At 46.2% G+C, this 23,800-nt stretch overlaps 1 protein-coding gene across 1 annotated transcript in view; it reads left to right on the top strand.

The window, feature by feature from the left end:
* Nucleotides 1-23,800, top strand: part of RASGRP1 (RAS guanyl releasing protein 1) — a 58,309-nt gene that overhangs the window by 17,780 nt on the left and 16,729 nt on the right. Inside the window, exons 2-8 of the mRNA XM_066612288.1 lie at nucleotides 6,475-6,580; nucleotides 9,580-9,642; nucleotides 14,190-14,321; nucleotides 17,504-17,657; nucleotides 21,139-21,312; nucleotides 22,889-23,005; nucleotides 23,419-23,694. Of these exons, the coding sequence (XP_066468385.1) occupies nucleotides 6,475-6,580; nucleotides 9,580-9,642; nucleotides 14,190-14,321; nucleotides 17,504-17,657; nucleotides 21,139-21,312; nucleotides 22,889-23,005; nucleotides 23,419-23,694 (1,022 nt within the window). The remainder of the gene's footprint in view (nucleotides 1-6,474; nucleotides 6,581-9,579; nucleotides 9,643-14,189; nucleotides 14,322-17,503; nucleotides 17,658-21,138; nucleotides 21,313-22,888; nucleotides 23,006-23,418; nucleotides 23,695-23,800) is intronic.

Below are 23,800 nucleotides of genomic sequence, written 5' to 3'. Positions count from 1 at the left end.
GTGCATTTATATGTAGGGAAGGACCAGCCCAAGTTGTCTCTGACAACTATGAGTCTCCCTAACTCCAATTTTCACATGGCTTCAACCTAAGACTCTCCCACTCCCACTAAATGCCAACAACCCTCTCTCTATAAAATTTAATCCAATTCCCCCTTTTTCTCCTGCTCCCCCCCCCCCAACTCAGATCTTCAAATGCAATTAGCTGATTGGCTGCTCTCAAGCCCTGTAAATTCCATCCCTGGGGGGAAGGTGATTGATTTAAACCAGGGGTGCCGAAACCCTGGCCCTGGGGCCACTTGCGGCCCTTGAGGCCTCTCAATGCGGCCCTCAGGGAGCCCCCAGACTCCAATGAGCCTCTGGCCCTCCGGAGATTTGTTGGAGCCCACACTGGCCCGATGCAACTGCTCTCAGCTTGAGGGAGACTGTTTGACCTCTCGCGTGAGCTGTGGGATGAGGGCTCCCTCCACTGCTTGTTGTTTCACGTATGTGATGCAGTAGCTGCAGCAGAGGAAAGGCCAGCCTTGCTTTGTGCAAGGCCTTTTATAGGCCTTGAGCTATTGCAAGACCTTCATTCATTCATATAAGTTCATCTTTAATATATTCATTTATGCAAACTTATGCAAATTTATTCAAATTTTAAATTTAAATTAATTTCTTTTTTCCCCTGCCCCCGACACAGTGTCTGAGAGACAATGTGGCCCTCCTGCCAAAAACTTTGGACATCCCTGATTTAAACATTCCGGACAGGCAGGACATTGCCCTGTCTATCACACAACCTTTTAGAGAATGTGCTTAACCTGTCTGTTGGAAATTTTATATTCAAACAACCAGTCTGCCTTAGCAGTTGTGTGAAACTTCAGTCTTTGGCCACAAGCCACAAAGTTGCAAGAGGTTATCAGCACTTGCAAAGTTCAGGTTTCAGTGTGTTTATTATAAGGTAGTACCTGCCAGGCCAGCAGAAAGCAGTATAAGTGTTCGGACCCAATTCTAAGCTCCCAGTGCCCAGAGGAGCACTGATGCAGAAATGGCCACTGCTGTATCCCACGAGGCCAGGGAAGCTGTCCAAGGTGTCCTCAGGGTAAGGATGCGGTGGTTCCCTTCCCCTCTGTCAAGCCCTGGCAGCCCCAGTGGGTCTACTCAGAGCTGTGCTCGCTATTTAGCATGCACAGAATCAAGGAGACTCACGTTGATCTCCACTGTGTGGAGTATGGAGTGTGCGGGGTGTGTGTGTGTATAGGATGCAGTGGCAGCCTCTGCCACTGTTCTTGCCCCCAGCCCGATTCTCCCCTTATTCTGCCCTCCCTTCGCCCTGTTCTGCCTCCTCCTTGTCTTCCTTCCGTCCTCCTGCCACCCTGAAAAGCCTCCTACCACCCAGTGGGGAATCTTACCACTCTGTGCTCCTTCTGGTCATCTAGGCAGTGCAGAGGTAAAGCACTGACTGACACTGGCCTCTCCTCCTGCTCTGTGGGCTCACTGGGGTTGGCTAAGTACCTATGGCACTTTTGCAATGGCAGTTTCCTGGGTGGTGCAGGAGTGCTGCCCAGGCTCCAGATCAGGCTGCCAACTTCTTAAAAGTGCCTTCATTAGAATGAAAAAAGACGGGGAAGAGACCATGTTATGCATTTAGGTTAGATTATTCGTCCAGTCCTACTCTTGGATTTACTTCCTTCTATGACTGAGTGGCAGCGTTAACTTTAAACAGTCTAGCTCAGATGCCGAGTAACAGCTGCGTGATGCAGTAAAGTGAACTGGTTTCTGCTTACTGTCACCGTGCTTTAAGCACCTGCTTTGTTGTGGAGGAACTGTCATGCTCAGTGGCATCACTAGGGAAGTGTGGGGGTGCGGGTGGGGTACTGCGCATGCGGGGTGACAGCACTACTGGCAAAAATTTCTTAAATCTTGGTATTTTTGAATAATACCATCATGTTATATATCTTCTGTGGCGTTGGCTTTGCGGTCAGAAATACCCTGCTGAAATCCATCATCCCACCTACTGTGGGAAGTGAAAGAATTTTGTCCCTGCAGCTCCAGTCATCAGCAGGACCTATCACTCTCATCAGTGCTTATGCACCGACTCTGTCGTCTCCAGCAGAAGCCAAAGACAAATTCTATGATGACCTGGCCACCACTGTCAAGAAAATCCCTGTAAAAGAGCCATTGTTCATCCTCGGCGATTTCAATGCTAGAGTTGGTGCTGATAACAGTTCATGGCCCACTTGCTTAGGTCAGTTTGGCACTGGGAGGATGAACGAAAATGGCCAACGCCTGCTAGAGTTTTGCTGTCATCACGGTCTCTGTGTCAGCAACACATTCTTCAACACAAAGCCCCAACATAGAGTCTCTTGGAGACATCCAAGATCAAAGCACTGGCACCAGCTCGACCTGATCCTCACCAGACGCTCCAGCCTTCCCAGCATCAAGATCACACGCAGTTATCATGGTGCTGCCTGCGACACTGACCACTCCCTGGTGTGCAGCAGAGTGAAACTGCAAACAAAGCGACTGTATCACACGAAAAAGGAAGGAAGACCTCGCATTGATACCAGCAAGACCCGGGATCAGAGAAAAGTGGAGGAATTTGCACAAGCGCTTGAGGAATCTCTTCCAGGCCCGGCCGACGCAAACGCATCCAACAGATGGGAACATTTCAAGAATACCGTTTACAACACCGCCTTGTCCATATTCGGCAAGAAGACCAACAAGGCGGCAGACTGGTTTGAAGCCCACTCTGAGGAGTTGACACCAGTCATTGAGGAAAAGAGGAGAGCTCAAGCAGCATACAAGGTCTGTCCCAGTGAGCGCAACCTGCAGGTCCTCCGAACTGCTCGCAGCAAAGTCCAACAGACTGCCAGGAGATGTGCTAACGACTACTGGCTCCAGCTCTGTTCCGAGATACAGATAGCAGCTGACACGGGCAACATCAAGGGGATGTATGATGGTATCAAGCAGGCCCTAGGTCCAACACAGAAGAAAATTGCCCCTCTGAAGTCTGCCACAGGCGAGGTCATCCAGAATCGGGCGCAGCAGATGGAACGCTGGGTGCAGCACTACTCTGAGCTATATTCCAGAGAAAATGTAGTCACCGAAGAAGCACTGAACAACATTGAGTGCCTGCCTGTGCTGGAAGAGCTTGACAGTGAACCAACCCTAGAAGAACTTCACGTGGCCCTGGACTCCCTTGCCTTTGGCAAGGCACCTGGAAAAGACAGCATCCCTGCTGAAGTCCTAAAATGCTGCAAAGAGATCATCGTCACTGAGCTGCATGAAATCCTCTGTCTCTGCTGGAGAGAAGGTGGAGTACCTCAAGACATGAGGGATGCAAACATCATCACGCTGTACAAGAACAAAGGTGACAGGGGTGACTGCAACAACTACCGCGGCATCTCTCTCCTTAGCGTTGTAGGAAAGCTGTTTGCCCGAGTTGTACTAAAGAGGCTCCAGGTACTTGCAGAGAGCGTCTATCCAGAATCGCAGTGTGGATTCCGAGCCAACAGGTCCACCACTGATATGGTATTCTCCCTTAGACAACTGCAGGAGAAATGCAGGGAACAACGACAGCCACTCTTTATAGCCTTCATAGATCTCACAAAGGCTTTCGACCTGGTCAGCAGAGACGGCCTCTTCAAGATTCTCCCCAAGATTGGATGTCCACCCAGGCTCCTCAGCATCATCAGATCTTTCCACAAGGACATGAAGGGCACTGTTGTCTTCGATGGCTCCACATCAGACCCTTTTGACATCCGAAGCGGAGTGAAGCAGGGCTGTGTTCTTGCACCAACCTTGTTTGGGATTTTCTTCGCTGTCCTGCTGAAGCAGGCCTTTGGAACTGCAACAGAAGGCATCTATCTCCGGACCAGATCAGACGGAAAGCTCTTCAACCTCTCCAGACTGAGAGCAAAATCCAAAGTCCAGCTGAAATGTCTGCGTGACTTCCTCTTTGCCGACGATGCAGCTGTCACTACCCACTCTGCCAAAGATCTCCAGCAGCTCATGGATCGTTTTAGCAAGGCCTGCCAAGATTTTGGACTGACAATCAGCCTGAAGAAAACACAGGTCATGGTTCAGGATGTGGACTCACCTCCCTGCATTACAATCTCTGAGCATGAACTGGAGGTTGTCCATGACTTTGTGTACCTTGGCTCAACGATCTCCGACACTCATTCTCTCGATGCCGAGCTAAACAGGCGCATCGGTAAAGCAGCTACCACGTTTTCCAGACTCACAAAGAGAGTCTGGTCCAACAAGAAGCTGACGGAACATACCAAGATCCAGGTCTACAGAGCTTGCGTCCTGAGTACACTTCTGTACTGCAGCGAGTCATGGACTCTTCGCCCACAACAGGAGAGGAAACTGAGCGCTTTCCACATGCGCTGCCTCCGACGCATCCTCGGCATCACCTGGCAGGACAAAGTTCCAAACAACACAGTCCTGGAACGTGCTGGAATCCCTAGCATGTATTCGCTGCTGAAACAGAGACGCCTGCGTTGGCTTGGTCATGTCGTGAGAATGGATGATGGCCGGATCCCAAAGGATCTCCTCTATGGAGAACTCGTGCAAGGAAAGCGCCCTACAGGTAGACCACAGCTGCGATACAAGGACATCTGCAAGAGGGATCTGAAGGCCTTAGGGATGGACCTCAACAAGTGGGAAACCCTGGCCTCTGAGCGGCCCGCTTGGAGGCAGGCTGTGCAGCATGGCCTTTCCCAGTTTGAAGAGACACTTTGCCAACAGTCTGAGGCTAAGAGGCAAAGAAGGAAGGCCCATAGCCAGGGAGACAGACCAGGGACAGACTGCACTTGCTCCTGGTGTGGAAGGGATTGTCACTCCCGGATTGGCCTTTTCAGCCACACTAGACGCTGTGCCAGAACCACCTTTCAGAGCGCGATACCATAGTCTTTCGAGACTGAAGGTTGCCAATACACATATATCTTCTGATGTATAATTTCATGCAGAATGCAATGACGCAACCCCCTTTAAAATATCTCTATTCTATCAAAAGTTATAGCCAAAAAATCAGTGGGGGTGGCGGGGCAACATTATATCACCACTGCCCAGGGCATTGTTCCGTCCACTGCACAGGAGGAGTTCCGTCGTGGGAGTGATGTACTGGCCTCCCGTACCGGGTGATGCAAACCTAGATGATACCACTGGTCATGCTGTACCCCTCCAGTAGGGGGACCCCCAATCCTTTGGTGGAAGAGAATGTGTTAAAGATGAAAAGTAATGGCATGTACCTCCTTGTAAAATCTTGGGTGCAAAGCTTGGGTGGGGAGCTTTGCAAAAAGACCATCAACCAAAAACCAGAAAGAGGGGCGTGGATGGGACATCTTTCTTGATCTTGACTGGAATACTTGAGATTGAGTACTTGAGCTTCAGGGGAGGAGGAGGAAAAGTTTATTCTCTCCCTGCATGAAACTCTCTGTTGATCTAACCTTTTTCCTTCCGATCATTTCCCTGTTATGTAGTTCTGTACACGACACAGACATCTGCTAGTTCCCTCCCCCCTCAAGCTGATACATTATGAAATCTGGCTATCTCTCTAGAGCAGGGATGTCAAACACGTTTCATACTGAGGGGCCGAAGTTGGCCTTCATGGTGCCTGCTGAGGGCCAGAAATGTCATCATTAAGCAGAAAGTGACAGCATTAAGCAGATGATGGCAAGAAGTAAGCACTTTGTTCTCACACAGAAACTCATTAGCTGCAAACGACTGAAAAGAAATGTGCAAATCTTGTTCATCTTTTCAAGGTATGAGAGAGCCTAATTATCAAGCTGGGAGAGTCCAGTTATAATGGGGGCTGGATAAATTGCTTTCAGGTGCTGCATTTGGTCCATGGGCCTTATGTTTGACACGTCCGTTCTAGGAAGTCTCAGGACACTGTTGGCTGGCCCTTGATAAGTGTGGGCTCTTGAGTCAACTGGTGTCACGGACAGTAGTGTAGCTACAGGGGGTGGCATGTTAAGTCTTGCAGGCAGAGGTGTCGCTAGAGTGCAGTGCACTAAGTTTTGCAGAGAGCCTCCCTGCAGCGTGCAAGCGGCTCATCCCTTTCCCTTTGGAGCCATGTGGGTGGGGGTGGGGGAAACGGAGGCAAGCCCCCTTCTAGCGATGCCTCTGCTTGCAGGTGCCACAACACACAGTGTAAGTGCCCCCTCCCACTCAGCAATGCCATCACTGCCGAGAATGGCTCCGACAGCAAGTGGGAGTGGCCACTTACACAGCGTGTTGCGGTGCCTGCAAGACTTACTGAACCCCCTGTGGCTACACTACTGGTCATGGAGCCTCCACCCAGGTGCACTGCCTCTGCCCCAGTAATACTTTGCTAGGTCAGTCTATCTCCCAGTCAACAAGGCATCCTGTTACAAAGGGCTATGAGCAGTCTTAATGGGAAGCTAGAAAACCTTGCATGGTGTATGCCAACATAGATTTTTAAAAAAATAATGTTCCTAATAATAATGGTTTGTTTAATATTTTCAGATTCAGAAGGAAACCTATGTAAAAATGATCAGCTCCTGAAGGCAACTCTGACCATGCATCGACTTATCATCTCCTCCACTGAGATGCTGCAAAAATTAATTGCTCTATATCCTTTTAAACATTGACAGTGAATGCATAATGCAACAACTTGGCCGAAACATTTTGGGAAAGGGCATAGCCAAATATCTAAATATTTCTAGTGGGTGGAAATTGGATTGGAAGCTTCCAATATATGATTTTTATCTGAGGGTCATTAACTAAGTAATAACCGTTGTTTTCAGCTAGCTAGTTATGATGCTGTTATGGTAATTTAATTTTTGTTTGCAGGTTTATCCCCATAGGGCTTTATCAAGCAAGCTTATCCGTTTCAGAATGGAAGGTTCTGATTCCTGTTTACAAAGTTTCCCCAACTCCTTGCTGTCACTTTCATTTAACTCAATTAAATTTTCCACTTGATAACCTTTTTGTTCCCCTTTCTTCAAAAAGTTTATATTTAAAGAACTCGTTCCATCATTTTTCTTCTCATGTACCATTTTAAATTGACAACCGACTCTTTTGCTATTCTGCCTTTCAAATCAAACTTGACTTTTAAAAATGTGAGTTATTTGCATCAAGGTATCTGTCTGTTTAGATGTTACCCATTTTCTTTCATGTGTCCGGAGAGATGGGGAGTGGTTTTCTGCGTAGCAGGTCTTCTGTCTGTTCCTTCTCCCCAACCCAATTTCTTCAGCATCTGTAGAAGTTATCAGCCAAACTGGGAACTCTTACAGATAATTGTAACAGGATTTCGTCACTTATTTCCTATCTGTGGTGAACAAAGTGGGTGATGAAGCACACAGGTTTGAGGTCCAGTACGGACCTCTCTAATGTAGAGGTGGAGGAGAAATAGTAATGTCCCAGCAGGACTACAAAGTTTGGAATTTGTATTTTATGTCTGGCCATATCTCTGCGTTGGCTCGGTCATGTCGTGAGAATGGATGATGGCCGGATCCCAAAGGATCTCCTCTATGGAGAACTTGTGCAAGGAAAGCGCCCTACAGGTAGACCACAACTGCGATACAAGGACATCTGCAAGAGGGATCTGAAGGCCTTAGGAGTGGACCTCAACAAGTGGGAAACCCTGGCCTCTGAGCAGCCCGCTTGGAAGCAGGCTGTGCAGCATGGCCTTTCCCAGTTTGAAGAGACACTTTGCCAACAGTCTGAGGCTAAGAGGCAAAGAAGGAAGGCCCATAGCCAGGGAGACAGACCAGGGACAGACTGCACTTGCTCCCGGTGTGGAAGGGATTGTCACTCCCGAATTGGACTTTTCAGCCACACTAGACGCTGTTCCAGAACCACCATTCAGAGCGCGATACCATAGTCTTTCGAGACTGAAGGTTGCCTTTCATATGTCTGGCCACCTTGTGTAATAATCAAAAATATTTTTATACTTCTAAAAAACTTGACTCAAACTGTCTTCAACATTTGCAGATATTGCAATGTTTGTAAGCAGGTGAGGACTGAATACAACAAAATGTGAATTTCAGGAGATTGATGAATTACACTGGAAGGTGTTAGAGGAAGTTTTAGAGCAGCAATTCCCAAAGTCCTACTTGGACTTTGGGACTGCAGTAAGTCTTTGTGGGGATGGGGCGATGGAAGCGATGCAACCCCCAGGATCATGCTGCTGCCGGGGACAGAAGTTATATATTTTTTTTTACTTACAGAAGTAAGTGTGGCCTCCGGGGAGGCATGGAGAGCCTGTGGACTCCTCCTCAGGGCTCCTTAAGCCTCTGAAAAGCTAAAAATTGTGATTGGAAATCACTTTTGGTTTGCTATCGCGAAACTGGAAGTGGTTTCCAATCACAATTTTTAGCTTTTTAGAGGTTTGGGGAACCCTGCAGAATTGTCAGCAGGGCCCCCTGCGCCCTCAAGAGGCTGGTGCTTGCTTAGGTAAGGAAAAAAAGCCTTCTGGCAGCAGTGTGAAACTGGGGATCACATCACTGGCATCTCCCCATTCCACCCCTTAAGGGTGGAATAATACTCCTTAAGAGACCAGGGACGAGTGCTTCCCTGGCTGCTGAATTGCGACTCACCAGTTTGGGAACTATTACTGTAGGAGTACAGTGGTGCCTCGCAAGACGAATGCCTCGCACACCGAAAAACTCGCAAGACGAAAGCGTTTTTGCGATTTTTTCTGTTGACTCGTAAGACGAATTTTTCTATGCTGTGCTTCGCAAGACGAATTTTTTCTATGGCCGTGCTTCGCCAGACAAATTTTTAAAATTAAAAAGTTGAAATTTTGTGCTTGAAATTTTTGAAATCCTCTGTACAGTATGTATGCCTTTAAAGAGCACTTAATAAACACTTTGTAAACCAAATTTGACTTTTTCTGACTTTTTTTGCCCATAGGAACACATTAATTAAATTTCAATGCATTCCTATGGGAAACCGCGCTTCGCAAGACGAAATTTTCGCAATACGAAATGACTTGTGGAACGAATTAATTTCGTCTTGCGAGGCACCACTGTATTTTAAAATACTTTTATTATGCCTCTTTAAATGCATGCATAAGACTGTAATAATTTGTGCTGACTTGCCTTGTTTACACAAAGATATAAATTCCTGGATGTCACTCCCTATCTGATCATTCAAATAATGACTAGTCATAAACCCCAGAGAATGCTTCCTGTATTTAATACCTTACAAAGCATGTTCATTGGGTATGTGCATTCATTCTGTATTTCGTTTTGCACATTGTAATATCCAGAATACCTCCTAGTTTTGCTTCTTTAGCATGAAATTCTTACTTCAAAAATACTTCTCTAGTATGAAACTCTTCTTTCTAGTTTTCAGGGCACCAGGATGAGGTCTCTTGTTATCTGGTGTGCTCCCTGGGGCATTTGGTGGGCCGCTGTGAGATACAGGAAGCTGGACTAGATGGGCCTATGGCCTGATCCAGTGGGGCTGTTCTTATGTTCTTATGTTCTTAGAAATAGATTTAGTCCAATAAGTTGTTTTTTAAGTTAAACTCTTTATTCCAAATATTAGGGTTTTCAGATGAGAGTGTATGAACTTCCTTATTTTCTCCAGTCTTTTGACACACTTTCCTTAGCAGTTGCCTACATACCTGGATGCTTTGGAAAATAGGTCTTCTTTGCTTTGCCATAAAATCTGTTACCTTGTAAGGTAAGACACTTTCTGTTTTTAGTGGGTGACTTTTTAAATAAAATGCAAAATAAATAAATATTTTGTTTTAAATAAAACAAAAAATATTGTTGTGCAAATATCGAACATTGACATTTTTGAGTCCGTCAATATGCAGGGGGACCGCAGTCCACAGATTTTGTATCCGCTGATTCACTTATCCGTAGACCAGGTCTGCGGGGACCCCCAGTGCTCTCCCCCTCTGGAGGCAAGGGGAGCTGTGTTCTGTTGTGTCACAGCTCCTCCCCACTGGGTATCGTGCCCGCTTAAGGCTGGTTAGTTTCCCTTTGTTAACTCACCAGGGCAGTAAGCACACGTCAGAGTCAGGTCCCAGTCCAATAAATGCAGATTGCCAAATCACAGTCCAAAGTCAATATGCCGGGTCACAGTCCAAGGTCAAAGTCCAGGTAAGCCAGTTAGTCAATGCAAAGTGCCAAATCAGAGTCCAGAAACGATATGCCAGGTCACAGTCCAAGGTCAGATGCCAGTTAGTCTCGTCTAGTCTTGTCTCCTTCAAACATTCACTCCTCCTACAACCCACAATCCTTTCTATCTCAGGTGCTCCTTATATCCTGAGGGATCTCCTTGTCTCTAGTGGCTGCAGCTGTGCAGCACATCTCTTGCAGAAAGGCCGGGCCTTAACCCTTAAAGGGGCCACTGCAGACACCACACTCTATCCCCTCGCCAGATCTTCCGTGGTTCCAATACATGTTCCCCTCACCTCCAGAGGGTCATGTGAGCCCAGCAGAGGCTACGCATGTCCGTCTGCGGCCTCTGCTGGGATCAGAGTAAGCTTTACAATAGAAAAATGTTACTTCCATTCCCCCCCCCCAAAGTTGAAGTGACTTTTTTTCTACTGTAAGTCTGAGCTCAGCAGAGGCCTTAGACAGATGGACATGGCCTCTGCTGGGAGATGACCCTCCAGAGGCTAGGAGACCTCTGCTCCCCTCGCCTCCAGAGGTTGGAGAGGCGGCATTCACCTGTATGCACAGTTTCACTTAACCATGGGGCTTCCAGAATGGGGGCACACCTATAATTATTTTTAGAGCAATAAATTAGTTGCCTCATAGTAATTTTGGCAGATCCAGACAGTGTTTTTCATATGACACTTCTGTTGGAAGGAAACTGAATTTTTTCCCCCAAGGTGTGAATAGCTGTATTTTCTTGCTAGGAAAATGTCGCTCTCTTCTCTCTCCACCTCCCCAACCCTCCCTGCTCACACTTGTGGTTGTAAATACTGTGTCAACTGCGACGTATACTTCCTCTCTCTAGCCCTGAACATTGGATGTTGACTTGTAATGCAAGTTTGAAATTAGAAGGGCAGCAAAAATTCAAAATCATAAGAGGGGCCTTCACATCACCTAACAAACCAATCCTGGGCTGCCTGGGGCGCCCAGCCTCGGCGGCACCAAGAACGGCTGTTGCTGGATCATGCATGCCCCGGGCTACCGCGAACGGCAGTTTGAGAGAAGGGGTGTTTCGTCCCCTTCTCCTGGGTAAGGTAAGCAGCCCCGCAATAGGGCTACTCACTTTACCGCCGACCAAAAGTTCGGCAGTAAAGTAAAGGCGCTCGTGTATGGCACCGAGCCTTCCACGAGCGCCTTGGGTCTGGTGGAATGGAGCTCCATGGAATGGAGCTCCTCCTGCCTGCCCCCGCCTTCCCATCACACCTCCCCCTGCCCTCTCTCTGCCCCCCGCCAGCCTCCCCCCTGGAACACCCCCTCCCCGCCCCCTCTCTGCCCCGCTTACTACACCATGGCTTGGCGGTCCAGGAGATTGCCCAGCCATGGAGGCTGGGCGCCCGCCCCGTACTAGCCCATTATCGGCCAATGCTGGGCTAGCATGGGCGGTAGCCTGGGGGTGAGGCTCGCAAACGTGCCTTACGGCATGTTTGCAACAGTGCACGGTGGCACGAAGCCGCGGCACTGAGCCCAGGATTGGGCTGTAAGGCTGCAATCCTATGTACACTTTCCTGGGAATAGGCCCCATTGAACACAGTGAGCCTTAATTCTACGTAGTCGTGTATGGATTACGCTTTTCGTAAGTAGAAACTTGGGTCATGAAAATAGAGACCAAGTACAGGTTGGCGGCATCCACAGGGGTTTAGTTCCTGGAACCCCTGAAGATACAAAAACCATGGATGCTGATCCAGCATCCAGTTACTTACCTGAAGCCTCTGGAGGTCATTCCACTGGGCCCACTAGTTATTCCCTTCATGGCTTGTAACCTGTAATGGAGTTTTCCTCCAGAAATCTGCCCAATCCCCTTTTAAAGGCTTCTAAGTTCCGTAAACTAGTTATACACTGGGTAAAGAAATATTTTCTTTTGTCTGTTCTAACCCTCCTGATACTCAATTTTAATGAATGCCCCCAGTTCTGGTGTTGTGTGAGAGGGAAAAGATCATCCTCCTATCCATCCCCTGCATAATTTTATATGTCTCAATCATGTCCCCCCTCTGGTGCCTTTTTTCTAGACCAGGGGTCTCTAAACTTTTCGGCCAAAGGGCCGCATCAAATATCTGGCAAGGTGTCAAGGGCCGTAAAAAAAAAAGTAAATATAAAATTTAAATAAATACGTTAGAGATGGAACTTAGATGAATGAATGAATGAATGAATGAATGAATGAATGAATGAATGAATGGGCTCAAATTTCCAGAATTTCTCCAAGCACCAACATAGCCAAGGAAATATTATTATTATTATTATTAACAGTATTTATATACCGCTTTTCAACTAAAAGTTCACAAAGCGGTTTACAGAGAAAAATCAAATAACTAAATGGCTCCCTGTCCCAAGGGCTCACAATCTAAAGCACACACGAGCACAACTCTGGTTCTGTTTGGTCAACTAGGCCAGAGGCTCTCAGGGGATCAGAGGCTGGCCGTGGGCCAAATAGAGACTTTCTGCGGGCCACATCTGGTCCCCAGGCCAGGGTTTGGAGACCCCAGTTCTAGACTGAAGAGCCCTAAATGCTGTAGCTTTTCCTCATAAGGGAGCTGCCCCAATCCCATAATCATTTTGGTTGCTCCCCTCTGCACTTTTTCTAGTTCCACTATATCCTTTTTAAGATGTGGTGACCAGAACTGTACACAATATTCCACGTGTGGCCGTACTATTTGTACAATGGCATTATAATTTTATCTGTTTTATTCTCAATCCCCTTTTTAATGATCCCTAGCATGGAGTTGGCCAACTCATGGAATTCATGAGTTAATATTAAGCAGTGCTCAGGACGATGTACATGTTGTAAATATTGTCAAATTGCTTAGAAACGGCAGCCACAACACTAGCAAATTCAGCGCTATATGTGGGTGGAAAGTTGCCCAAGAAGTCTAAAACAGTCATATATTTAAATTAAAAAAGGGAAATGTGTCTGCATTAAAATAAAGCAAAAGTCTTACCCAGATGTGTACAATGAATAAGGTGGGGAGTTCACACCCTCCAGCAAACCAAATGTAAGCCGCATGTCAAGAAGGAATTGAAGAATAAATAGCTGAACACGTGAAGTTAAAAAAAAAAATTTATTTAAATACTGCGGTGGTGCAGGAAACCAGCAAATAGACTCATTCAATGACAGCAGAATGTGAAACAATTAGGGGAAGCTGATGACACTCTTTACATCAGTCTTCACTGGAACTACAATTCAGGCGTGTTTTTTTTCAGCCGGCACATCTGTAAAACTTTGCCCAGTTTTTTGTGGGGATGAAGTTTTAGTTGTTCCTAAAAGCAATTTTCATTTATGTTCCCTTAGGCCTTGTACAATGCAGTCCTATGCATATCTATTCAGAAGTAAATCCCATTGTATTAGTGGGGTTCACTCCCAGGACAGTGTGACTAGGACTGCAGCCTTAATGAAATTGAAACATGAAAATTGCTGAACCGTTAAGAACATAAGAGCATAAAAACATAAGAACAGCCCCACTGGATCAGGCCATAGGCCCATCTAGTCTAATTTCCTGTATCTCATAGAGGCCCACCAAATGCCCCAGGGAGCACACAAGACATCCTGGTGCCCTCCCTTGCATCTGGCATTCTGACATAGCCCATTTCTAAAATCAGGAGGTCGCACATACACATCATGGCTTGTAACCCGTAATGGATTTTTCCTCCAGAAACTTGTCCAATCCCCTTTTAAAGGTGTCCAGGCCAGACGCCATCACCACATCCTGTGGCAAGGAGTTCCACAGACCAACCACACGCTGACTAAAGAAATATTTTCTTTTGTCTGTTCTAACTCTCCCAACACTCAATTTTAGTGGATGTCCCCTAGTTCTGGTTTGCAGGAATACACAACAACCTTCTTACCAGAGGATTGGAAAGCAATCAGTGTGACATCATCTTCACACATTATTTTACTCCTTGGTTGTAATACTTAGATGTCACTTTTTAAAAAAATGATGCTAGAACTGTAAGGAAAATCTGGAGGTAGGTTGTTTCTAGAGGCAAATGAAGGGCAGACTTCAGTCTGTGGTAGCTGATGGTGTTCAGGTTTTAAACACATATGAAAATGCCTTCTTTTGTTCCCAATAGGTATTGGATAACCGAATTCTGGGTCATGTTTAAAACAGATTCCAGTCTGAATAACACTGTGGAGAAATTTCAGGAACTGGTGAGAGCTAATGGTGAGGCGTTACACTGTCGCCTAATTGACACATCTCAAATGTGAGTGTCAGGGTATTAATATGTTTGGGAGAGATGCATGCACACATGCATGAATAGCAAAACAGAATTAGTGTTGGCGTCCGGGGGAAATAGATAATGCTTAATAAGTAATTCATAGGCATGGATAAGAATATTTCCTTCCATATGAAAAAAAAAACAAGTTCTTAGGAACAATTCACAATCTGTGGTGTGGTTGTTGTTTGAATAACAAATCAGTATGTACAGCACCATTGACAAGTGTTTGTGGTGAAAAACATGTTTGTGTGTTTGTGGTGAAAAACAAGTGTTTTGTGTGTGGAAAAACATGAAATATGTTTTTCATGTGGTTGTGAGTTGGGAGCTCCAGCCATGAACTTTCCTATTTGGGGGGGAAGTCCAGGACAGAAATTGCTGGGCAACCCAACCCTAACAGGGCTGCCTGAGCCACGTTACGGCAGTGCTGAAATGCTCGCTGCTGTATCCCATGTGTGCAGGGAGTCGGTGAAGTCTCCTCAAGGTAAAGGAACATTTTTTACCTCATGTTGACCCCCAGTCTGTCCAATGGGGCTGCCCAAATCTGGACCAGCTCAACAGCTTGTTGTAGAACCTAGCAGCCCTGTGTAGGGCTTTCAGGTCTGGGAGGGAGGGTTAGGATCTGATGAAGGCCTCCTTTGCTGTCCCACCCTCCTTTCTGCCCTCAACCACCCAGTTTTGCCTTTTCCCTTCCCTCTTCCCCCTTTCCCCACCCTGAAATGCCTCCACACTGTTCAGAGATTTAGGGCCCTGTCCTATCCAACTTTTCAGCACTGGTGCAGCCATAACACAGCCCTGAGGTAAGGGAGCAAGTGTTCCCTTACCTTGAGGAGCCTTCTGTGACTTCCTTCCTGTGACAGCACTGGTGCAGCCATAACGCAGCCCTGAGGTAAGGGAGCAAGTGTTCCCTTACCTTGAGGAGCCTTCTGTGACTTCCTGTGAGAGCACTGGTGCAGCCATAACGCAGCCCTGAGGTAAGGGAGCAAGTGTTCTCTTAACTTGAGGAGCCTTCTGTGACTTCCAATGCAGGATGCAGCGCATACCTCATTGGCATGGTTGCACCAGTACTGGAAAATTGGATCGGATCGGGCCCTTACTCAGCACTAGCTCCTCTGACTGGCATGGAGGCCCAGCACCCATCCACGCTGGCTTCTGCGCCAGTGCTTCCCCTCTGTCCGGCCGCCGCAAAGTGCTTTAGGGCACTTTTGCAGCAACCGTCTCCTTAACTGTGCATGCAAGACTGGCGCTGCTGCTAGGTAGGATTGGGCCCTCACAGAGGAGCCGTTCCTCACAAATGGCTCACATGGGCAAAAGCTTCATGTGGCAATTGCGAGTCAAATGAAACCTTATGACAGATTGCATGCACAAATTGGGCCCTACAAGAATGATTAACTTTAATTACTTCTACCACTTATAACCAAAGTAAAAATATTTCTGTTATCACGTTCTGTAAAGCTAAGATTTTTATGTGTGGATTTTCCTGAAACAAAACAGAGTTTTAGCTTAGAAACTTGCAGCCTCACAAAACCTCAGCAAAAACAATAACAACCACCAAGCCCACGGAATAAAACATTCATTTAATACTATTAGAAAGCGTTTGTGCTGGCTTTGATATTTATTTCAATTATTTTTTTCAACTGTTGGGATCACAGTGTTCTCTTTTACGCGGTGCATTTGGCATTCTTTCTTGTGTGGAAACTTACAAGAGCTTCAGATTTGGAAAGAGATCTCAGTGTTCTGTTCATCTGACAACAGGAATGGGAGAGAGGCTTGCATGGTGTACGTCAGCTGAGGGCTAAATTACATATGACACACAGCCCCGTGCAGTTTGTGTCAGTGTTTTCTCTGTATACAAAATGCAGGAGTCTGAAGTGGAAGGCTAGTGGGGAGAGGAAAAGGAAGGAGGTGGAGGAGGGGTGGGACCTTTTAGCCCTCTCCTTCTTTTTCCCTGCTAAAAAATCTCCCCGAGTTAAATGCTTATTCTCTCTGCGCTTATTATTATTATTATTATTATTTCTGCTCATCTTGGTTGTATTTTGCATGATGTACTGATGCTTTTGGCACCGCAGCAGCCTTTTGCACCAGACAGGTCAGGATTGGGCTGTCATGCCACCAATCTAACCCCTCCCTTCCTTGTTCTGTGCACCTTCTGCTCAGAAACTCCTCTGTTCCTCACAACGCTCGTCCCTACTGCTGTCTTACCTGTCGCTGTTGGATGTGTCTTCACTGCCTCATTGTGCTTGCCGGCACCAGCAGCGAGCATGACAACTTTGCAAAACGTGCGCCAGGATCCAGTTACTTCTACTGGCAAAGCACTTTGAATAGGATTGGGCTGCCCATCTTGTCCATAATACAGGTTGAGACTAATTATTCACGTTCCTTTCCTTTCCAAGCACTCACATGGATGGCAAAAAAAACGCACTATAGCAGATCAATTTAAAAAACAATGTTTCTTTGCTCTGGTGATTTAAAAACAGCCTTGCTGACCTTTGTGATGTTAAGATGGAGTCATTAAGAAGACAATCCATCAAACAGTCCTCCTCCAAGCACCTAGAAAGGCACATCACTCAGCCCCTCCCTTCACCAGTGCAAAATGATCACCTTTCCTTCACTGCTCAGGGGGAAGGGATGGGTCTGCTGGAGAGAGAAGGATGGATGGATTGTCAGCCAGCTGCCCTCTCTCTCGCTCATTAAGAAGGCTGTTGTTAAAGGACTGTTCAGTTTTTTAAACTGATTTTAAAGGGATGCATTTTCCCCTTCTCCAGGGATCAGCACATTCCTTCTCATTTGCAGTGGTCATTTGTGTTGAGTCAAATCTGTGTATAAAAAAATCTGTGTATAAATAGGCTGGACCTGTATTACATTCTACTAATTAGGTTAAAAGTGATGTCTTATTAGCTAACAGGGTAATACATTTACTGTTTACATAAACAGTCAAGCAAATGGAACATTGGCCTACAGATTTGCATTTATTCCTACTGAAGGTAAGCAGTGACTAGAGATAGCTATGACAAAGTTAGTTTCGTACTGCTGTCTGGAACAATTTGTATATTGATTGGAATATGAATTCCAGTTTTCAGTTCTAGTTATCGGTTGCATTATTTTGCCCTGGAGGAACTTGTAAGTAAATTCTGATGCAGAAGGTAATGTACCACTTTTTCTTTTGAAAGAAATGCTCGAGATTGGTCCCGAAAGATCACACAACGGATAAAATCCAACAGCTGCAAGAAACGCAAAGTCTCACTTCTGTTTGATCACCTGGAACCAGAGGAGTTGTCCGATCACCTCACCTATCTTGAATTCAAGTCGTTCCGGCGAATATCAGTGAGTTGCTTACTCCCTGTATGTTTATTACACAGGTTGTTCTTTTGAATAAGGTGTGTGCATATGTGGGTTGATAGACATAAACGGTTCTGTTTTAAAACAGTTTGATGGCAATTATTTCCCACAAGAAGCCTCTTGAAGAGCTTATTCTCAGCCTTGGTAGGTCAGTGTGAAGGGGCATCCAAGAGGTTGAGAGGTTGCCCAGAAGTTTGTATCTAATTCTGTATTGCATTGGTTCCCAAAGTGTGAGCCTTGGCTCCCAAGGGAGCCATGCAAACCAGCCAGGGGAGCCGTGGAATCCTTGTGAGAAACCTGCCACCCTATTCAATGTGTATAGGATTGTAGCCCAAATGAGCAGCCAATGTCCCAGTAGGTCAAGTGAACCACCATTTGAAAAGTTTTGGGAACCACTGCTGTATAAGCATTCTCCATAAGGATTGTGTTCCAGACACCGTTATGTAAGTTGATTTTTCCATAAGTCGGAACTGCGCTGTGTAAGAAGAGCCACCTACATTTACCTCTTGCTTTGCTGAGTAAGCTGGGATCCTTCCCAGCTCTCCTTTCGTTTCCTCTTTTGCCAGTGAGGAGGAAGGGGTGAGACTGCTGTTCCGATCCTGAGAGCCGAACAATTTCACCCCTTTGTCTGCATGGGCTCTTTAAGCAAAAGGGGAAACATGGGGCAGGCCGAGAATGACCCCACCTTACAGAGCAAGGTGAGGGGCAAGCGTGGGGGGCTCCTCTTGCACAGCCCAAACTTAATGTAAAAACAAAATAACAAAAGTCAAGGCTTATATAAGTCCAGGAGTGCCTGAAGTTCTGGAGGCAAAGAAGGAGGTGACTATGACTTTGAGTGGATGGGTTCTAATAGCAAGCAGCCATATGACATCTGACGCATCTCAAATGACATGGAAGGATACAGGTAAAAAACACATGGCGTAAGAAAAAATTTGAAGGTAGAATGAACTGGCATAGACATACAATAGAAAGAGGCAGGAGAACAGTCTGTACTACTTCTGGCTGCGTGTGGGATATACCATTTTAATGATCTTTGAATGCAATCCTGAGTGCTTGTTGAGACGGCACAGGTCCCCTGTGCTGCCTCAGGAGTGTCGCAGTCATGCCACAAAGCATGTTTGTGCCTCCTCTAGAGCCAGCTGGGACAATGCGGAGGCCCACGCTGGCTCCCGACTTGTAAGTTTGTGCCAGCCTAGGCAGTCCAGTGTAGGGAGTGGGAGAGGGTGGTGGGAAGATGGAATGGAGGCAGGGAGGGGGCGTTTTTGGGCAGGGGTGACTGGGAGGTGGATCGGGCCCTGGGGAGTGGGATCAGCTGCAGCTCCACAGACCAAATCCTAACCCTCATTTCTGACCTGATCGGCCTTACACGAGCTGCTCGGATTTGCACCTGCGAAATTGCTGGCGCAGATCTGAATAGCCCCATAGGGCTGGCTGGGACAATGCTTGGGGTAAGGGGAAAAATATCCCCTTACTTTGAGTTGCCCTCCAGCCAGCACCTACCAGCACCTTCCTTGTGTTGCATACAGCACACACCTCAACACACATGTTGGAAAGGGATTGTTACAGAAAGAAAGAGAAAGAAAGAAGATTCCTCTTGTTCAGTGGAATTTTCAAATGATAGTTTAACCATATTTTATTTGGAACAGGATTGCAAGGGTCACTTGTTTTTGAATGGTGTCTGACCTTAAATGTATGTTTTGTGCGAGTTTCTTTTCCACTTGGTAAAAGGTTACAAAAGAAAATATATGTCATAATAAATCTAGTACTCTTCAGCGCAGCAAAAATTGTACATGATTAGTTTTACATAAGGGAAAGGTTGTTCATAAATATTGGCTCTTCCTTCCCTTCATTCTTTTGCTTGAAAATGCCTAACCATATTGCTTCAAATGAGTCCCCTGACAAAAAGAAACAATGTGCTCTTGTCTCTTAAATAACAGTGCCGGAGTTGCAAATATTAGTTTAGCAGTTAAGGTAGCAAACTGTAAAAGCTCTCACTTAGTCATGCATCAGTGCTCTTTTTATTTTAAGCTCTAGGTTCATGACTCCTCTCATGTGCCAAGTTAAAATCTAACAGCCTTGGGAACTGAAGTCACATCTCAGGCAGCAACTTGTGGGCAGAATCATAACCCAGCCCCCGAACCCACACTCACGTTTATATAATGTTTAACAATTTTTAATTAAACGGTTAATGATTATTAGACAAAGCAGGTTAACGCCTTACAAAATTTTCCACTTTCTTACAGCACTGAACAGTGCAGTCAACATGTAGATGTTCAAACAATAAAAGAACACAGATATTTCCGTTTGATCTCTTTTTTGTTGTTGTTCGAAGTAAACATCCTATTTCCACAAGATGAATTTCAGCATATGAATACCCTTGCTAACAGGGCAAAGAGACACTTCTTCTGAACCTCTTATATTTATCAGGGGAGAGTAGTTGTCCCTCTTGACCCCAGCACCGTGTCTTTTCTAGTAGTTATCTGCTGGTGTCCTTTTGCATCTTTTTCGACTGGGCTTTTTTGACCATTTACAGCCCAATCCTGAGCTGAACGGAGCGCAGGGCTGCTGCTGTGGCCCCGGGCAACTGCCTCTGCCTCCTCAGGAGAAGGGGACTTTTGTCCCCTTCCCCCGAGTAAGGGAAGTAGCCCCACAATGGGGCTATTCATTTCTGTGGTGGCTCCAGAACCGCTGCAGAATCAAGGAATCCCATGTGGGGCCACATGGCCCAACACAGGGCTCAGGATCTGCTGGAGCTAAGCTCCACCGATCCCACTCCCTCCTGCCCCACTCACTCCCCCCGCCATGCCTCCTCCCGCCCGCTCCTTGCCCTCCCCCATCTCGTCCCACCCTGGAATGCCTCCCCCGGCCTCCCCCATATTCCCACTCACCTGTCTGCCACCTGGCGGGCCGGGTGACCGCCAGGCGGTGGAACGCGGGCCCAGTGCTGGAGCTGGCCCAGCGTGGGCTCACACTGGGCTACTTCCAGCTGTGGGCCTGCAGTAAGATTCACAAACCTGCATACAGGGCTCAGGATTAGGCCCTTAGATATTTGATTTTCTCTGCGATTGGCTTTTTGGTAAAGCAGAACAGAAATTATTTTAAGAAGTGTTATCTTGTGTTTAGAACATGATGTCAGTTGTACCCTACGTATTGCCCATCGTCTGTCCCAGTTTGATCATGCAAAGGAGGTTCTCTGTGAATAAGGAAAACATTAAATGGCTGAAAGCTGGTGTAGGGAATTACTTTTAAATGAGGTACGGTCTTCTGACTGATCTATGTGTTACAATAACCAAAGGGAGGCTGCTTGAAACAGCCTCTGAGTAGTTATTTCTCCATTCAGTCAGCGCAGCTTATATGGAAGACTTCTGTTTACAGGAGAAATATATTTGCCCTATAGCAGAACCTTTGGGTGCTGGGGAATGTACAGTGGAAGCATCTTAAATGCTAACTTACTCTTTTATTGAAGTTTCCAGACTATCAAAACTACATTATGAATGGCTGTGTGAAGGAAAACCCAACTATGGAACGTTCAATTGCTCTTTGTAATGGCATTTCCCAGTGGGTACAATTAATGGTACTCAACAGACCAACGCCACAGCTTCGGGCTGAAGTATTCATCAAATTCATCCATGTGGCCCAGGTGAGTTTAGATGTGAACTGAGTTTGGTATGGTTTATTCTTCCTTGATTCCCTTAATAGCAACAGGTGTTCCTTTACTAATTTGGAAATGTCTAGTATGATACCTGGAAGGAAGACAAAAGGTGAAATCCACAGATGCTGACATTAAGAAGCATTTTACAGGCCTCCCCTGGTATCCATAGGGGATGCATTCCTCCCCCCTGCAGATACTGGCAATCGCAGATAAGTGGAAACCCAATCTCTGTGGTTTCCCACTCTTTTACTTTGGTTTATCTTCATTACAATTGTGCAAAGCAATACTGTCTTGCTTTAACCAAGCACTATAAGCAGAAAGTCTGGTCCAACAAGAAGCTGACGGAACATACCAAGATCCAGGTCTACAGAGCTTGCGTCCTGAGTACACTTCTGTACTGCAGCGAGTCATGGACTCTTCGCTCACAACAGGAGAGGAAACTGAGTGCTTTCCACATGCGCTGCCTCTGATGCATCCTCGACATCACCTGGCAGGACAAGTTCCAAACAACACAGTCCTGGAACGAGCTGGAATCCCTAGCATGTATTCACTGCTGAAACAGACGCCTGCATTGGCTCGGTCATGTCGTGAGAATGGATGATGGCGGGATCCCAAAGGATCTCCTCTATGGAGAACTTGTGCAAGGAAAGCGCCCTACAGGTAGACCACAGCTGCGATACAAGGACATCTGCAAGAGGGATCTGAAGGCCTTAGGAGTGGACCTCAACGGGTGGGAAACCCTGGCCTCTGAGCGGCCCGCTTGGAGGCAAGCTGCGCAGCATGGCCTTTCCCAGTTTGAAGAGACACTTGGCCAACAGTCTGAGGCAAAGAGGCAAAGAAGGAAGGCCCACAGCCAGGGAGACAGACCAGGGACAGACTGCACTTGCTCCCAGTGTGGAAGGGATTGTCACTCCTGAATCGGCCTTTTCAGCCACACTAGACGCTGTTCCAGAACCACCTTTCAGAGCGCGATACCATAGTCTTTCGAGACTGAAGGTTGCCAACAACATAAGCAGAAAGCTTATAGCAAGACAAGCAGGCAGTTCAGGCAACCTGCAGGCTAGAATGAAGACTAAGAGTGATCATTAACAGGAAGCAGGAAGTCAATGATCTCTCTTTGTCTCCATTCTAGTCAGCAAGCTGCCTGCCTGCTTGTCTTATAAACTTTCTGCTTATAGTGTTCAGTTAAAGTAAGACATGTTATTGCTTCATGTGATTTGAATGGAGATAAACCAAGGTCATGGGCATGGCTGGAGGGTGCAGGAAACTACGGATAACCAGATCCACAGATACCAGATGTGTGGATACCAGGGACTGCCTGTAATTGGACTGGTTTAGAAGTATTTGGGAAAGGTGAAATAGAAAACTATGGATTCAAAGTATTGTGGTCCTGGCATTGAGTGAGATTATTTTTTTTGAAAAACCATATTGAAAAGAGTTATTTTAAATAGGAAATTTCTAATCCCCTTGAGTTCATTCTATGTCCAATGATGTTTGATTTCAGAGGGGTACATCTGACAACATCAAAACCTGAATAATGGCTGTTGTTCATTTTTCAACACAGAAACTTCACCAGTTGCAGAATTTCAACACATTAATGGCTGTGATTGGTGGTCTCTGCCACAGTTCCATCTCTAGACTTAAAGAAACAAGTTCTCATGTTCCTCATGACATTCATAAGGTACTCTTCTCTATTTTTTCTATCAGAAAATTGAAATAATACTTAATTTGCTCAATTCAGAGAGTTCCTTTGGGTTTTGCCACTGTAGCTCAAGCATAGCTAGAGAGGGTGCAAAGCCCTAAGTTTTGCAGGCTCCTGAATGCACCATGCAAGGGGCCTCTCCCCCTCTCCTTTGGAGCCATTCCCGGTAGCAAGAGCAAAACAGAGGCAAATGCCTGGCTCCAAAGGGGAGGGGGAGAAGCCCCTTGCACCCTGCATTCAGGTGCCTGCAAAACTTAGGGCTTTTCACCCTCTCTAGCTATGCTATAGAGCTCAAGCTTGCTTTTTAAAAGAGAAAACTTGTCTATGGAACTGGGCTCCAAAGGTGCAAAACTGTCAGTTTAACTTCTGTTTAATTCTTTGCTTCCCCTTAGGTGTTTAACGAAATGACTGAACTGCTATCATCCTATAGAAATTATGATAATTATCGGCGTGCCTACAGCGAGTGCAATAACTTTAAGATCCCCATCCTTGGAGTACATTTGAAAGACTTGATCTCCCTTTATGAAGCCATGCCAAATTACCTCGAAGACAAAAAAATAAATATATACAAGTTGTTTTCTTTGTACAATCATGTCAATGAACTGATACAGCTGCAGGAGATGGGCCCTCCACTAGAGGCAAACAAGGATCTTGTTCATCTCCTGACGGTAAGTCCCTGTTTTTATAGACACTACTTAAAATCTATCATTTTGTGTGATTACTAAAGTGTCAGTGAGTTTTGTCTATTAAACCAGGCAGGGGAATTTAACTAAG

The sequence above is a fragment of the Tiliqua scincoides genome, chromosome 1 (genome assembly GCF_035046505.1).
Source record: "Tiliqua scincoides isolate rTilSci1 chromosome 1, rTilSci1.hap2, whole genome shotgun sequence".
In the NCBI taxonomy this organism is placed as follows: domain Eukaryota; kingdom Metazoa; phylum Chordata; class Lepidosauria; order Squamata; family Scincidae; genus Tiliqua; species Tiliqua scincoides.
This window is presented reverse-complemented; position numbering and strand designations above follow the sequence as displayed.